General features: G+C 50.8%; 1 protein-coding gene across 1 annotated transcript in view; it reads right to left on the bottom strand.

Moving 5' to 3' along the window:
- LOC119110249 (angiopoietin-4) overlaps positions 1–17,584 on the bottom strand; it is a 64,213-nt gene that overhangs the window by 34,513 nt on the left and 12,116 nt on the right. The window contains exon 2 of the mRNA XM_037234002.1: positions 16,746–16,945. Within this exon, the coding sequence (XP_037089897.1) occupies positions 16,746–16,945 (200 nt within the window). The remainder of the gene's footprint in view (positions 1–16,745; positions 16,946–17,584) is intronic.

Here is a 17,584-nt window from a genome sequence, read left to right as displayed (position 1 = left end):
TGGTCATAGTCTCCCACGTCTCGCGCCGCTCGCAGTCTCCCGCGCCTCTCGTCTCACCCATCGCCGGTCGCCTCCCGCCTTCGCCGTCGTCCATACCCGGTGCTGGCGGCGGTGCGCACCGCCCGGTGTATCGACCTCGACGGCGCGGCCCAGCTCCCGGACGGCCGCCGGAGAACGTCGCAGACGCCGCCGGGCCAGCCTGTCGCTGCAGTACCGGCCCGACCAGTTGCCCACTGCCCTGAGCTGGTAATCGGCGTGAGGCGACCATGTCATGCCCATGATGATGCAGTCTTCTTTGTTGCAAGTCTGCCAAACTGAAGTTGCAATGCACCGACCTTGGTGACTGGGAAACACGTGCATACAATTGTTCCATCAAACATCATACACGTGTGAGTTTGTTGCGGCATGCCAGAACGTACCACGCCAAATGATATAATGGTGCTGTTTGATTGCGCAATTTTTCATTAACTCTCACCAGACCGGTTTCCGCCGCTAATTTTACCGGGTCGGGTCTGGGAGAACGGGGGGGGGGGGAAAGGGGGGAGGGGAGCAGCCCACCGCCGACCTCCCAGGATCTTGGCTTTCATGTCTCGCTCCAAAGGAAATGCCGGCCCAGAGGTATCGTAATGATTAGTTAAAATCGCTTAAAATGCCTTGAACCCAAGTTGATCCTAAGACCGCTGGAGGTCGCAAAATGTCAGCGTAACATCATGGAAATACAAACGCGAATGAGAGGTAGATGATGAGCAGTGCGTTAAGATACCCTTGGGCTCACAGCTCGGGTCAGGATCAGACCAGCATTACAGCACGGCACAAACGCACGGTCTACCATTATTTTACCTCATTCATCCCATCCATCCCACTTGCCAACGCATTTTAACGCCTGATTTGCATTTGCGAGGGTGGTTGTGAGATACTAAGACACTTAGAAATTGCGCAAACACAGTGAAAGACTGACCAAAAGGTTGAAAAAGGTCAGACAGGGTCAAATTTTGAGAAAAAAACGACGCAGCGTTTTACAGGGCTCGTAATGATCAGTGTGCATCCTCCGAGCTTCAGGAAGGCCAGCAAATTCCACCAGAGGCCATGTGCAGTCAGGTGAGGTCATGACACATTTTGGCTCTGCTTCAACTTTCGGTGCCGCCTGTGCCTGGCAGCGAAGGGGATAAGCTAAGAAAAAATCGTGAAGTCATTATGTGACATCTTTTGGTAAACCGCAGAGGCCTTTGTTTAGTTGTCTGTCCGGAGATTATCGTGGTTAATTGACCGCACTCACGAAGTTCATCTACGATCGTCGACCTCACACTACCTGGGGTGACTTAGGCTAGCCTGTTCTAGTATGAGCGTTGTGATGCCACCCATAGTTTTGACATAGGCGCGTTATGTCAATGTCAGGGTGTTTTGGTGTGCTGTAAAGATGTACCTCCAGGAATATAGCATTAACGTCCGACGTCCATTTGACGGAAGTGTATTTTGACGTCTGGGAAAACTAGGTTTGGAAAAACTGGCCAAACATGTCAAACGTGCAAAATGAAATGGTGCCAAACAGCGTAGGTGAGGGAGCGTCTTAGGACGTTCGGGTGCCAAAACTAACACTGCTGCTTACACTGCTGTAACACCAATAACAGCAGTGTAACACTGGACATGTACGAACGAGATGCGATGAATGTCTCTGAGACATGAAAACAAAGCTTATGGAACTCCTGTCAGTGATCGCCCTCCAAAGGCCTACTGATCCCAACTCACCGGAAAAGCTCTTCCTTAAAACCTTCTGTCTTGAAGATCCGTAGCGTATAATTTATGCAATCAACGCCACGGCTAACACCTCCGCGTTCCCAGTTTCCAGCCACAACGATCCAACAGTCCGCGTTCAGCTGAGGACAATGTGATCTGATTTCTGCGTCGGCCAACAAATAACTCGCTAATCAGCTGATTTTGCAGGATCCCGTTTTCGCTGGCGCTGAACTCCCTTGGATGTGTGAATCCGCGAACACCAGGGAATTATGTCCCATAGTCGGCTATCCTATCGACCCACCTATCCGACGTAGTCGGGGGAACAGTCTACTATGGTGCATTATATACAGTTAATGGGTGATTGGGATCGCCAAACATCCTGGTTGAGCGGCTTATTCTCCACGCGCTTTTGCAGCACTGAATCCGAGTATCACGCAGTGGCTAAATCAATCTCTACGATTAAACCAAAATCGTCTTATAAACACGCCGATCGATTTTCAGCCTTTGAAAATGTTGCGTGATTGACATAGCGGCACACGGCATAACAAATCTTCCCAGATCCCCTTTAGTAGGTTCTCGAAGCTCGGCGTGCGACTCCAGACGTTAAAACTTGCTCCATTGGCCCGCTTAAGCAGCGTTGGTTTACACATGCAGCATGGTATGGCCAGTGTCTTGAACGCAACACAACAGTTAGCCCTGCCCAGGTATTCTTTATAAATATGAAGTTATTATAGGTATAATGTCAGTCGTTCGACTTCTTGATACCTGATGAAGCTCCATTCTTCTTATTTCATATTCCCGACACCTTGCATCCCCCACTGATTGCAATTATATTGCATTGTTGTCTGAGCTTGCTGTAGCCACACCAATGATATGCGAAACGAATATACGAAATACCAATACCACATTTAGATCACGCAAACAGGTTGTGGTGTGCATGGGTGCACTACTAACCAAATCCGAAATCAGCACAGACCACAGGCTTTTGTTTGAGACCTCGTTCGCTCCCGTCCGCTAAGTAGATTTCGAATTCTCAAATCCCCATTCCTCCGTATCGGTCTCAAGTAAACATTCACTGCAGGGAAAGGGACTCGCGACGATAAATTGATCAGAAGCGGCCCAGCAGACCCTGGCAGTCGCCGTCCGCATACTCTCCGGCGTCTCATAGAAGCTCAGCGGTCTTAACGTGATCAAGTCTCTGTCTACTTTACCCGTGCCCAGGAGGCTGGAAAATTAGGAAAGCAGGAAAGCCTGGCGAAAAACAACGTCCAATTTGAGCGTCAGTTCAACTTTAGCAGCGTAGTACGCGAGGCGACATCAGGTGGGTAGCGTTAGTGTGTATCAGCCGATACTGACATATTTGGTGCACCGATATTCCTGAAAATGACAGCATGAGCTGTGAGGGTGAGACGCCTTCAGAAACCCGCAACGGTCCCAGCGCCAGGCTATGGTGCAAATTAAAACACACCGGCATCAAGGATGCAGCTCTTTCGCCATGCATCTTCTTGCACTCAACAAGGGCTGCGCAAGGCAGCTTGATCCGCACAAATGACAGGTTCAGAATTCCATTCTCATTTTGCATTCTTAAGCCGTGAACGGTGATATCTGCTTCGCCTATCTTCTCTGGATGGATTCCAAGAGACTAATGCCCCTTGATACCCAGCGTCCCAGAGGCATGAGCGCTCCTTCAGAGTGAATCCGATTTTTGTGGTTAGAAGGTATGGCATGGGCACAGGTGCTATGCAAACCGTACATCTGAGATCGCTCTGTGCTCTGTGCCAGGCCTCCTGTTCCTGACTCGTACGCAACAGGTGGCATGCGGCTGTGGAGCGTAAGGTCTGCGCCCACAAAAACGCAAATATTCCGCTGACACTCAAGTGACAGAGATAACGCCCCAATCAGAAGAACCAAGCAGGAGTACTGCCCGCACATTCCCGTGAAAAGCTACTCCCAATGTATATATATATATATATATATATATATATATATATATATATATATATATTGAGATTGGATTATATATGCATCTCTGTATACATGTTATACATAATATATAATACATACGTTGTAATTTATATACATACATAATATATATATATATATATATATATATACATACATATATATATACATATATATATATATATACATATATATATATATATACATATATACACATATATAATACATATTTATCATCATAAATTATATCTAATGCGTCCAGTTAAAAAACTGCTATGTCATGCCGATCACGGCATAATGATTGACAACGCTAAATCATTTAGCGTCGTCAGGCACGTTCAACGCACACACACCTGGTCAGCGGCCCCATTCTAAAGACGTCCTAACACTCGCATGGTGAATCATCGGTTTCCAGGTACGTACACACACTGAATAATCATGTCTTTCATGGAATGACAGTGAACACAAGTTAATCGTTCTATAGTTTGTAGGATCATAGTCACGTAGTCACAGGTGGGCTCGGTTGGTCATAAGCTTGCTATAGCCACAAGCAAACTGGTCTATAGTTCAAAGGATCATCGCCACATTGTCATGATATGACTGGTCATAAGCTAGCAATAACCACTAGCCATCCCGTCTTGAAAAACGAATTACTATTCAGTCTGAGCATGAATTCGGCACAGCTCTATGCAATGGTTAGCGAAAAGTAGCATGTAATCGAAATGGGCGTTCAGGCGCTGAAGAGATAACCCAGAAACCTGAAGCTGGGTTACCTAGCTATTCGAGCGATTGCAATCAGCCTGCTGAAGAACTGCATTCGCAACATCAACGGTGACGATCAAGTTATTCGGGTCCCAACAACAGCTGTTCCGCCCTTTCGCCTGGAATGGGGTCGCAGCCTTGGCTTTCCTTGGCTCTCGCAATCATGCTGCCTTCATAGCCTGCTGAGCGGGCACCGTTAATGCACGGTATTGGTAGTCGCCTAAAGTGAGGTCATCTTCAAGAAATTTGCCGCATCACGCCATGGAAAGAGCTCCCAAGTGGTTAACCAACTGCTTTGTACCTTTGTCCTGCGAGCAGGCTCTGACGTGCGTGACTGTTTGAGGTCCGCTAAGTCAGGGGGTCTGCCGTCACAGTTTTGCCATATTGAAACATTCCAAACTCAGAGGTCTTAAAATGACAAGACACTGCAGGCATTTTATGCTTAGCTGATGCAAAAACCACCCTACATGCACTGCTGTTTTTTACATACGACACAAGATGACTTGTGATGACTTCATGGCCTTGCTTTAATTCTTGCTTTTACTTAGATTGCTTCATCTCTCTTGCGAGGTGTGACGGGAACACATGGCGCTTCCTCGATACATATGGGCTACATGGTGCCCAAAGCGCAGAATATAAATGGCCCAGAACAAATTCGGCACACACTATGTGACATAAATTTGCAGTCTTACATATACCAAACATGCCCAAGGCAATGTGGTGAGGTCAAGACCGCGACAACGCCACTTAGATTGAGCGCAGTGGCTTAGAGCACGCTTCAATTAGAATGACACACATGTAAAGAGACGCACGCACACACGTTTCGGGCCCGATTTCGGCCTCTTATTCGTCCCTTTTGCACCCCTTTTCCATACAGAATGTTGCTTTTGAGCGCTATTTACGTCGGCACAGACCGTGAACAGAGTCCCGTACCAACCCCTGTCGGCAGAGAGCTTCTGTAAAGGCAGCCTTGAGGTGAGCTGTGTCGCGCCGCAGTGCCAGACAGCCGGCGACCTCGCATCGGACACTTGTTGCAACAATCCCTTGTGCACGCTGTGCGGGTGTCGACGGGCCGTTCCGCCACGCTCATGGAGATCTGAGAGCCGTATTTGCGGGATGCATTGATGCGGGACAGGGCTGCGATGTTCAAGCTCTTTGCGGGTGCCTCGTCGAGTTCATAACACCAGCGCGGATTGTCCTGGTTTCCGGCGTGCCATAGACCGCGCTCCATGCGGCTTGACTCCCACAAAACCGTCTGCACTTCCGCTGCGGTGCTCGGCTCCCAGCGCCAGACACTTACTCCCAGTGTGCCGAGAGCGCAGTTGACAGATGACCTAGTCTAGGTCTGGGCTCCAGGCACCGACGCCGTCCCATGACGTCATCAGTGCGGGCTGCAGCACGAAGGAGAGTCGTCGTTGACAGCCAAAATATTCGCAGAGGAGGAACGCAGGCCAGTTGAAAACAACAGATACTTAAATTTAGGGGACAGGCAGTCAGTTAAATACCATTATGTAATCTCCAGGGAACCGGCCAGGACAATGGAACCTTCGTTTTGGAAGCGTGCCGAACAAGGTCAGCATGGAAAGCGGTTGCCACCTGAAATGCCAAACTTTTGGCGAAAAGGAACATATAGTTTGCGAACCAACCGTTTGCAAACCAACATGAAGGCATTTGAACGCAAGGGTCCATTTTTCGCGTCAATCACCGGCGGGGCGTCAGAGACTGAGGCAACATCCAGTGGCGTTTGCAATTGTGCAGCATAGCCACTGCGGTCGACCGCCCGGCAGCAGCGCGCGCCACAGGCGGAGCATTCGGCAGCAGTTACATCCGTCATAAAACGCCATGTGATCGAACGCTATTGGCACTGACATGGCTTATGATTTCCTTTAAGGAGAGCATTTCAAGCCATGTCGGTACTCTACCAGCGATCTGTTTCCTTCCGCGGACCTGTACCAGCAGAGTGCCGCAAGCAAAACCGGATGTTGAATGATGGTTATCGTCTCGCTTTCAAATGTGCCCGACTAATGCCGTGCATTACGTTTCTTTCAGTCATCCACTACATGCGAATGTAAACTCATGCACGATTTCCCCGCAACCAACACCTGCGTCAGATGTTCTTAGGTCTTGTTTCGAATGATCTGCATCCCCTTAGATAGTCTGTTTTCATTTCCTCATCCACCTCGCACTCATCCAGCGGTTCCCTGCGGTGTTTTCCGAAGCGCCCGACCGGCGCGGGGCGCCACGACTGCCGGAAGGCACGCGACCCTCGTGACCTTGCGTGCCCAGCGGAGGTGCCGGCGCCGCGCCGCCGCCGGCCGGCGTCCGGGCCACGAGCTCCGGCGCTGCCGCCGGGCACGACAGGATGGGAGCTTGGCTCTGCGCTAAAGCCTGCCGGACTCGGCCACGGCTTTCTGAGAGATGGCCTTGTCTCCGGGGGCAAGCAGAAAGGACCGGCTCGGATCCTCCGCGATCCAATTCTTCCCCCGCTGATGCCGCTCTATAGCTCCGAAATTCTGGCTGTCATGCGAAGGCATCAGTGCGTTTTCGGGTGCATTCGGTCGTACAAACTGTTAAAGCGCGTCAGTTGTCCACTTCAATTCCAGTCCTACGTGCCCTTGCTAGATCGAATCATAAACTACATGAGTGTTAGAGTGTGACAAAGGCCATCACACGGCGCACGTCGTTATTTCAGTGACTGGAACGGTCAGACCACGGTAGCATTATAATTGCGTTGTTTCAAACTAAATCACAATAGTTGCGTCTCTAAATGCACTAAGGCTTCACATTTTCAATGCATAATACAGAGGATGACAAGGAAAGCTACCTAAGTGCATTTTCCATTCAAACATCGCTGCAAAAGCAGCCACAAAAGCTTGGAGGTACCTTAAAGGGGCATGCCGTGTATTTCAACAGCAGGTTCTTTCAGGCAAGTACACATATGGTGCATTCAATGCATCGAATTCAGTGAATCCATTGCACGCTATTTGGACGACACACGCGGTATCAGTACAGCACGCGCCCGGTCCCGGGCGCCCCATTCACGCCCCGGGCTGCATGAGTCGCCGAACGCCCAACGCGGCCCGCTTTGGTTGCCGGCGATTTGACATTCGGGACGGGTCCCGCGTGACGGCGACCCGCCGCGCTTTGAAACGCTGCACAGTGTCACTCGGCTCCCGCGCGCCGCGCCCGGCTCTGTGGTAGCGCGTGATAGATCACAGATTCCCGGGTTGACGGCCACTGGAGCTCGTGCAATATGTCCCGAATTTCGTCAGGCTCGCAGCGTAGCATGATCGAGCGGCCATCAATGGAGCCGCCTTCGAATGTTGCGACTTGGACGAGGCGCTGCTTCGTTCAGCACTGAATGTAATATCCATGGATGATAGCACTAAATGCTTACTATAACTTATTACTGAGGCCTAGAATCATGTCATGGTGATGCAATAGTTGGCACTCTGCGGTCTAGGCCAGAGTGCACCGTTCTTAGTCGAAAAAGCAGCATAGTGGACAAAATGCCCGAGCATTCTAAAGAAGACTGTCGTAACCATGCAGAGTGATGGCTCTCTCCCAGCCAGCTGAAGCACCTCCTCAGTACAATATCTGAGGTACAACCTCGGCTTGTAAATAGGTGAGCATGCACAGAACATTGCAAGCCTTTTAACGGGAAAAATTACCAGGTAATGAATGTTGAAAATATGTTGATGCAACTTTCCTCCAGGAACGATGTCCACTGCGCTTGTAGTTGCCTTGTGATTCATCCAGCTGATCCAATGAAATCCTGGCTAAGGTAAGTATTGCTGAAAGTGTCGACCATCAATACCAAAGGACTTCCATCATAATTTTTGCATCCGCCTTTCGGTTACGTTTATTGAAGCCGTCACAAACAGCAGTCACCCTTCTTCTGCAGTGAACGCGCAGCTCGATAAATCGGCGGCGTTTTGGGACGAGCGGGCCCATAATTCCATTCGGAGAAGGAACAATTTCGCATCCCCGCTCCGTCTGAGGATGTTAAGCCTCGCAAAACCTGTTTCTGTCCCGTTCGAAAATGGCTTTGTCAAGGGTATCGCAGGATGCAGCTGTCAAATCAAATGCACTTATGCTAATTGCATCCGGTGGTAAATCTTTTCAACGTCAAAAGCGTCCAATAGCCAAGGTGTATCCCTATGCTTTAGCTGCAACAGCAGCCCTTCCAGTATAACTGCCTTCAACAACATCCCGCTCCAAGACGTATCTGCAAGCCAGAGTGACAACAAAGGTTCTTATTTTTTTCTGAGCTTCTGCTAACATGCTTCGCAGTCGAAAACAATTATGATGACACCACGGTGTCAGTTCCATCTAACCATGTTGCCATCCTACCACGATACATAAAATCCATCTGATGATAACCTAGCTGCGAGCACTACACTTCTCTGCCAATCCAGCACAAGTGCAAACCATCATCGCTGTTTTCACCAGAGCCCGTCATCAAACAAACACCAAGCAATTCGATACCCAGTGATGCGGTCACCAGCACGCGTTGCGTTCTCCGAAACCTCAGTAGGAGGTGTCCGGGCGGTGACCGCGCCTTCCCCCGCTTCTGACATCATGCACACCATCAGCCCACCGGTCTCGTGCTATGTCAGATCCGGCAGAAAACACCCATTAAGCTGTCTCGGTGTCTAGCGGGCGGCGGCGCTCGTCTGGTTTAACAGCGAGAGCGGCTGCGGGCCGGAGTATCCGGATGGGGTTGTCGGAGCATCAGCGGAGGAGCGGAGCCGGCGGCAGGCGAGGTCAAGGGCCCAGCTGAGGTCAGAGAAGTTAGGGGTAAGAGAGGGATGGAACGGAGTTGAGAGGTCAAGTCCCAGAGGAGGTCATTTCGGCGAGATCGGGTCTTTTGGTGACGTAGATATATTTGTTTACTGGTTGCTGGGCTTTATCAGCTTGCCTTTTATGCAAGGAACTTGTATCATAAATGTGACCTGGCATGATGAAAAGTTAAAAATAATTATTTTGATAATCATCGGTAAACGCGAGTTGCAAAATCAGCCATGTTAACAATGTAAAAATAAGGGCATTGAAATACCAGCTGCTGTCTTCCATTCGTTTTCTTATTTATTTCTATGATGCTTCGATTTCCAGCTTTAGCTCTGTTGGCGTGCATTCCGCTTGAACTTTCCTTTTCACTCTTCCCTTAACCTTTCTGTTTTGACAATCTTATCGGACGAGTTCCCATTTGATCTTTTGCTTGGACCCGTCGCTTGTCGTCGATCCTCCGTGATTCGGGGGGGGGGGGGGGGGGCTGCGCGGTCTGACCGCTGCGCTGACTTCAGCCGCGCGCGCGCCGCCGCTCCAGACTGCTCGCTGATTCAGTCCTGGCCCCAGACTGTCAGGTCTCGTCACGCTGGCGCCCTGCCGCGCTGCTGGATGCCACGCTGGCCACTCCTCACTCAGTGATTCACTGTCCGCACCTCCGCGCTCTCCGGATGTCGCGGTCCGCTCCCCCGCATAGGATATGCACGCGGAATGACCACAAGTTGGCTGTTGCCGTCACAGACAGTACACCGTGTACTGGCCGACTCCCTGCCATCACAGACAGTACATCGTGTACTGGTCGACTCTCACAGTTTCAGCAATGTTTTCTGAAGAGCGAATATCTTTAAAAACTTGCTGACCAGACATGGACAGAACACAGCTGGAAAGGCAGTTTTCTGATTGAACTTTGTCAGTAAACAATTGTTCCACCCATAATGCATACATCCAGCACATTCCTATTCATTCCGGTGTGCATTTGGAATGTGCACCCCAGCGCATTTCGATAATCATTTCATCACCACTGTTCTCCGTAACGAATAGCAAACCTCAACTTGAATGCATATGATGGATATAAATGGCGCAGCAATCAGCTGCGGAAAGCCATGAGCCGTAAAAGCGTCTGGCGCACACGCGGACAGGTGCACATCAGATCTTATGTAAGGATTTTTTCAAAGGTATTTCAGTTTTCGTTATAACAGCCCTGAACACTTGCAGCGATATCCTGCTATTTTTTAGTTCTTCAGCATCAGTGAGCTATAGAACGTTCTTCTGTGAACGACACGAAGGGTCCGAATAGTGCGCTCAAAGCAGCTTTAGTGCGCACGCGGCATGGAGTGTTCTTGATAAAATCTAACGAGCACAATGCCATTCTTTAGGCTTGGTCCCTCCGCAAAGTGACTCTTTTATAACACAAACCTAGTACCGTGAGTAGAAGCAGGAGCGCAAAGGACTTTGCAACTCGACTACTTTGCATTTTGAGTTATACACGAAGCGGCCAAAACGGTCAACCAGCCCATAGCAGTGCTATTTTGGTTCCCGATGTTTCAGGAGGGTCATGCATCACATCATATACTCCGCACATGACAAGCCGCCATTGGCCTAATTGTATTCACCCCCGCTAACCATCAATTGACACCATTCCGCTGATGTACAAAACAATGCACAGAAGACATGACCTCAGTTCCAGTGGCGGGTGTCGCTCGTTACGCCGGCGCCAGGGGTCTGGTGGGGCGGCCCACCCCCCCGCGAGCTGGCGGCGGCCGGAGGAACAGACGTCTGCTCCGGTCAGCCAGAGCGCCTCGCTCCCCCGCCGCAGCGCCTTTCTCTGCGCCGGCGGCCGCCCGTCAGGCAGAATAGAAGAGGGACGGTCAGACCGGCGACTGGGTCAATCTCCCGGCGCAGATTGATGCTCTGCTAATTGATTTACGCGGGCGCGAATGCACTCTGGGACGCAAATGGGGGCAAAGCGCCGCGCCGCGCCCATCAGAGCGATGCCGGCGTCCGACACTGTCCTGGAAAATCCTCCTGGCAGCGAAGAGCATTTCCATAAATATGCTGAGTAGATCGCAGCGGATAAATCTAAATGAGTAAAAAATGCTGAACAGATATTGTCCTGCATATCCGAAGGCCTAGGCTCATCATTCAAATTTCGTCAGGCATGTCGCTCTTGCAGATCGACCACACCTTTTTATGTATGGCATTGAGCTAAAAATGAAAGCAGCATTAACAAAAAGCATCCACATTGCATTCATATACGCTTTACCAGTATCACCTTAATTGCGGTCTAACAGATACATTTTAGTTCCGGCCCTCTGGTGGCTCAGGAAAGTGGCTGCATCTGTTTTGAAGCGTGAAATTGTACACGATGTTTGCAGATGCAAGACCAAAGGATTGGGAAGCACTGACCTACAGCAGGTCAAACTCAGGCCATGGATTCAGCGAAGCCAGTTTTTTGGGAATCGTTAAATCTGATGCAACAGCGGAGTGTTAGACGAAGCCATACATCTCCGAGATACTTTCTTAGGCAACAAAACGATTGAATGAACAAATTCCATTGGCCTAGGGTTAGGCATGAAGAACAGACCAATGCAAAAACCAACCTGTTTTATTACCTTAGGACTCAATGTATAAAGTATTTTCTGGTGCTCATTTCGAATCAGTTGATATCAGGATTCGCATCTTCTATGGGCTTCTTAAAGGTCAGAATAAGTCACTGACCTATAATGACCCAGGTCAACGTTTCTTTTTTAGAAGCATGCTGCCAAGAGTAACCTATGCTGCATATCCAAACGCAAAACCCAAAGCAGGCTTGCATCAATTTCGTCACCATGACCTCGGAAAGGTCAAACAAGATCACTGACTTTAAATGAGCTGTGTAACTTTTTGCTTAGAACGGTATCTAGGTCCTAAGCGAACGTTTTACACCAACCTATAGCTTGACCTTGTTTGGCCTTATTTGAACAGAGTGCCATGACCTGGGAACCTTAAACTTTGACCTAAGTAAGTTCACATACAGGCCAACACACCCTGTGACTGCTGTCTCTAGCTTTCTGAGTTTCTGAAACCTCAGCAGGGGGTCAAATTGGCTCCTACCCGAGCGAAGGTATCCAACTGGCCACCCCGGCGCGTGCTGACGCAGTTCATCATTACGCACACCCCACCTTAAATCCGACAGGGCGGCCAGCTGGGTCGCCATGTCTTCCTTTTTAACTGCTTCCCGCCCCAAACAGTTCCATTCACAACTCTGACACTCATTCTAGCAGTGAAATGCAGATGTCTTCCGCTCGCTGAATCAGAATTCAAACCATTTATCAACGGGAGCTAAACGGAACCACCAGACGATTTTTCCCAACGCGAGATGTTAAGTCTAACAGGATGACGCAGTGATTTCCCTCATCCCACACAATGACTGCACGCTAATTCAGATCCAAACAGTCATTTCCCTCGCAAGTCGATTACTTTGCGTGCCATTGGAGCGGCATGGAATTTAATCAAGAAGCCCCGTGGAATGTCTTCGGCAGTCCCCGCGCCGCCGCCGCCCGCTGCGACGCCTGCCAAGACACGCGGCGAGGCGTCCCACTTCCCGGCGACGGGGCGCGACGCCGAGTCAGCCGTGACGCATCGGTCAGTCGGGTCACGTCGACGCCGACGCAACCGCCAAACGACGAGCGGCGCTCGAACCACGGGGGGCCATGAATAATTTGATGTGCGTTAGCGGACGCCGGCTGACGGGGCCGCGTGGCGGACGGACCGCCGCGGACCACGAGCACAGACGCACAGGCGCCTCCCGCCTGCGCCGGGCCATGGTAATGCCGCCACGCAATCAGCATTTGGCCGCGCCGCGTGCGCGCGAGCGGGCCGCATCGAGCGTGGCGCCCACGTCGGACCGCGACGGTTGCTGACGGATGGACGCCTTAAGCATTTGCGGGCGCGGGCATGCGATAATGCGGTGGTTTCGCCGGTCTGATGAACTTAGACACGGACGGTGCGCGTGGTGGTGGACCGGCATCCCGAACTCCCGCCAGGCAGCCGGGCTGGCAGGCGTAGGGCGCTGTTTCCTGGGCTTGGGCCCGCTCGAGCTGGGCAGTGGCCTTGGGATTCATGGTAGCTGGGTTCGGGGCTGCCCTGTACTTTCCGTTCGGGCAGCTCTTCATTCATAAAGCGGTTTCGAATTAATAGCATACAGTTTGGCTTCCTGATCACGGTCGAATGCCGGGCAGAGCCAGTCAAAACGACCATTTGAATGCTAAGAACCTCAATGAACTTTCCAAAGCTGCGCAATTGATTTATTCGTCGACTTTTGCAGACAGCCGTCCACGCAGGCATATCATTTAATGGGGACAACTAATTCAACGCTACGAAGTGAATCATGCGTCTCGTCGACGGTTGCCAAGCTGGGGCTGTCAGTCCCGCTGACATAAGCCAGTCCGTCGAATGCTAACGCTGGTGTCATCCACACCAAAGACCATTGGTATGTTGTTGACCTGTCTGGCCCGAGACCTGCATTTCTCGTGCAGTGGCGACAGTTGGACGTGAGGGGTGGTCCTCTTTGCTCGTAAGTTGGCTTAGCAATATTTCGCAGGCATCGGGCATGGTTTCGTCAGCACTTCCTCACCGCCATACGGGTAACGCATCCGTACACTGAAGTTAACGATCGCCGAACTGTCCGTCCAGATCTTCTATCCAGGATAACGAGCGTCGACTTTTGTCTGACCTCGCACCTAGCTCATCGATGTTTGGCATATTTCTTTTCCTTGCTGTTATATTCAAATCCCGTCAAGAAAACCGCATGCTTTGCTATTCATGCCGATGAGCACAACGCCCTCTACAAATGATGAACATAAAGACAGAGCGTAATTCTTGTTTTGTCCTGAAAGAGCTGCTACTGCAAATCCTGGATCAAAACAAGCATCCCTCATCTCATCTTGCGCTGCCTCTCCGCCTGAACTTGCAATGAGCTCCAGCATTCAGCCAATGCGGGGAGGCCTTTTCAGACCTCCCTTCTCTCTAAAGTACTCAAATAGTGCCAGCGGGCGCGGATAATATTCGTGCGGCTGGTGGGAATTTCTCTCAAGTCGTCCGCGAACTGAAGTAGTGGAGCCGAGTCCCCATTTGGCCTCCAAAACAGCTGAGGCAAAAACAAGCACAGCACGGTGGGTAGCTTCGACACCCCAGCCGCCAATGTTGTTGTCAACCAGAAGCCCCAACGTCCTGCAGGGCCCGTGTTACAAGTCTCTGAGGCAGCTCATTGGATTTTGCTGTTGGGAACTCGGTCAAAGCAGCCAATGGCAAAACCTTGACACTGATTTGTTACCGCAGCGGACACAGCTCTTTGTTCTCATCTAAGTCAGTGTAGCTTGATAAACTGTGCGGCTCTGGCCGCCTGCCGTGATTCTTATAAGCATGACTCATGAGCGGGATAACACATCCTTCTCAACGGAAGAAAATCAATTGTTGGAACGTAAACCAGCTGTGCTGTGTCGAGGCAAAGAACACATACTCTAAACTGGCATGTTTACACCATCATATCATCAAGTATGTATACATATGTATGTATATATATATATATATAATGCATGTATATATATATATATATATATATATATATATATATATATATATATATATATATATATATGTATATATATGTAAACATCAAGACCAACGCTGTGTGCTGGCAAAAAACAAAAAAACCTGGATCTTCGTTATGTTTCTGCCAATGATTTTGGCCGCTCTGGTATCTGACTACATTAGGAAGTTAGGTGAACCGTTGTGTAGTTATTTCGACGCATTCGCACACACACCTCGTCATTTTCCAGGGGCAGATACAAAGAAAGCAGATTCCGAAACGGGTACAAAAGGCACAGGTGTCTAATTCCGCATTGTTCAGCTGGCTGCTCTGTACAAATCAACACACACGGACAGAAACACACACATGGATGCAGCACATATCTATGAAGAACTGGATTTGTTAGTGCATATTTGTGCTGTGGGTATGTCGTTCGTACATCTATTGCATGTCAACCCTCACCCTGTAGGAGCTTTTCACCCTCGACCCACCAGGTAGGGGGACCTCAGAGACCTCTCGCTAAGACATTGACAACCAAGAAAGCCAGAGACACCCGACAACGACATTGGAAAACTCTTGTAAATCGCATCAGACAGGTGTGTCTGAACACTGGTGAACGCGACCACTGGCGGCCCAAACCAGTTCAAAGTGGATAAAGTAATACAACACATCCTTATTACTATATTCAAGCCATTGGCGCATGTAGCCTGAGACATGTCACGCCATGTGAAAGGCAGGTAGGCGATGGCTGTACTGGCCCGTCTGCCTATAGCAAGAAATAAGCGAGCCAAATGAGTGGGGAAAACTCAGTGCGAAAGACCTTCCATGTTCGTTAGACATGTTCTATAAATGTTTGCATTGCGTGATCTTTTAAATGGTCCAGTCTGACCCAAAAAGTGCAAATTTGGCCTAATCTGACATTGAATGACCTGACTTTGCACGGGTCACCTAATTAACATTAGTGCACTTTCAGGTGACTAAGACATAAATAGAAGCCAAGAAACCCTCATTAGAGCGTATTTCTTGCGAGCGAAAGATATGCGTTTCTTGTCACCCTTGAGCAAAATGCCACCCATAATGCCTCGAGACAACCCATTATAGAAAGTGGCGTAGAAAAGATGGCGTACCGAAAGTGTGGTCGCAACGCTACGCATCTGGGAAACAGGGTCACGAGGATCAATCACCCGCCGTGGCCGCCCTTCCTGCCGGATGAAAGGCAGGCGACGCTATAAAGCCTCAGTAGCTGAGTGCGTCGTAAAGACCCAATGACTCACGTACACGGTTACATACAACGGGCTGTCGAGGTTAGAAACTTCAAATTTTCATTAGACTTGAAAGTATGTTCTTACATCAGGTACTCAAAATGCCGGCACCGTGCTCGAGACCCTTCGGACGTTGTTGCCGAAAAACCTTAAAGCGGGGCGGGCGGGGGGGGGGGGGGGGGTCTGAGGACCCTCCACCCCATAGGGCATCAGCTAAATAACTTATATACGGCTGAATATACACGCACCTTGCAAACGCAAGCCAGTTAGATTGCCTCAAAGAAAAACACGCAGTCGCCGTGTGCACTGTCATGCGTGCATTTCCGCATTCAGAAAACATCGTCACACCACATATTATGTAGATTACCATGCTCTTAATCCTCTTGGATACCCTGGGCATTGGGTACACATGTTTGCAAATGAGAACTCTTCTCGGTTGTAGCCTGAAACACCCTTGCTGCTAAATAACTCGTTATATATGCTAATTCGTTGGCAACCGTACAACATTTATGGACTTGTAAAACTCTGTGAAATGGCTGAAACGGACATATATGGCAACCGTAGGCCAATTTAAGCGTCCGGGAGGTAGGCATTGGCGAGACACGGTGGCTATCGCCGCCCACAAGCCTTCTGACCGGCAGCCGCGAGTGTCTCAGGTCACGACTGACCTGCTCGCTGATACGCGCCACGTTGGCGTCTAGCTGGACGAAGTGGAACACCTTCTCCAGCACGTCGATCTTCGAGAGCTTGGCGTCGAGCAGCTCCAGCTTGGCGAGGCGGGTCAGCAGCGTCTGCTCGGCGTCCCGCCCCAGCGGTGGCGTGGGCTCCGGCTCCTCGCGACCTCCGACCTGCTCCGGCACCGAGGCCCCTGACGACACGGCCGGGTCAGACGAGGTCAATCGCCGGGTCGAGGGCCGTGCCCGTCCCGTGACACGAGGCGTGGAACCTGGAATGGAGGGGGCGTACGCGTGCAGCGCACGCATTCCAGCACATGGAGCAATACACACAGCGTCCGGTCCAAGGACGCCCACACACGCGCGGCGCCGGTGTGTCACTCCGTTGCCGTGGTCACCATTCACCGGACCGTAACACATCGGCCAGTGACGGCAGGCATCCGTCGAGCGGGCCACAGCAGCCGCAGCGGACGCGCCGTGCGCCCGTCAGACGACCAGGCGCCGCCAGCGAGCTCACCCGGGTTGTTTGCTCGGGCTGTGTGGCCAGTGACGTGCACAAACAGATCGCTGCCGGACCGGGCATCGGTTGCGAATCATTGTCCGCTTGGCGGCGGCTCGTTAGCATGGCCGAGTCGGTCGCAGTGCGCCGTCACACCTGAGGTACGAGTAGCAGGGGCGCTGCCACGCGCACGTACGAGTAGTGGGACACTGCCACACGGAGTTATGGGTCGCAGGGCGCCGCTACAACGGAGGTACGGGTCGCAGGGCGCCAACACACGGAGGTACGGGTCTCAGGGCGCCGCTACGAGGAGGCACGGGTCGCGGGCAGCCAT

This window comes from Pollicipes pollicipes, unplaced genomic scaffold, assembly GCF_011947565.3.
Source record: "Pollicipes pollicipes isolate AB1234 unplaced genomic scaffold, Ppol_2.1 Scaffold_7231;HRSCAF=8579_pilon_pilon_pilon, whole genome shotgun sequence".
Lineage (NCBI taxonomy): Eukaryota > Metazoa > Arthropoda > Thecostraca > Pollicipedomorpha > Pollicipedidae > Pollicipes > Pollicipes pollicipes.
Note: the sequence above shows the minus strand (reverse complement) of the source record. Positions and strands in the feature narration are given on the sequence as shown.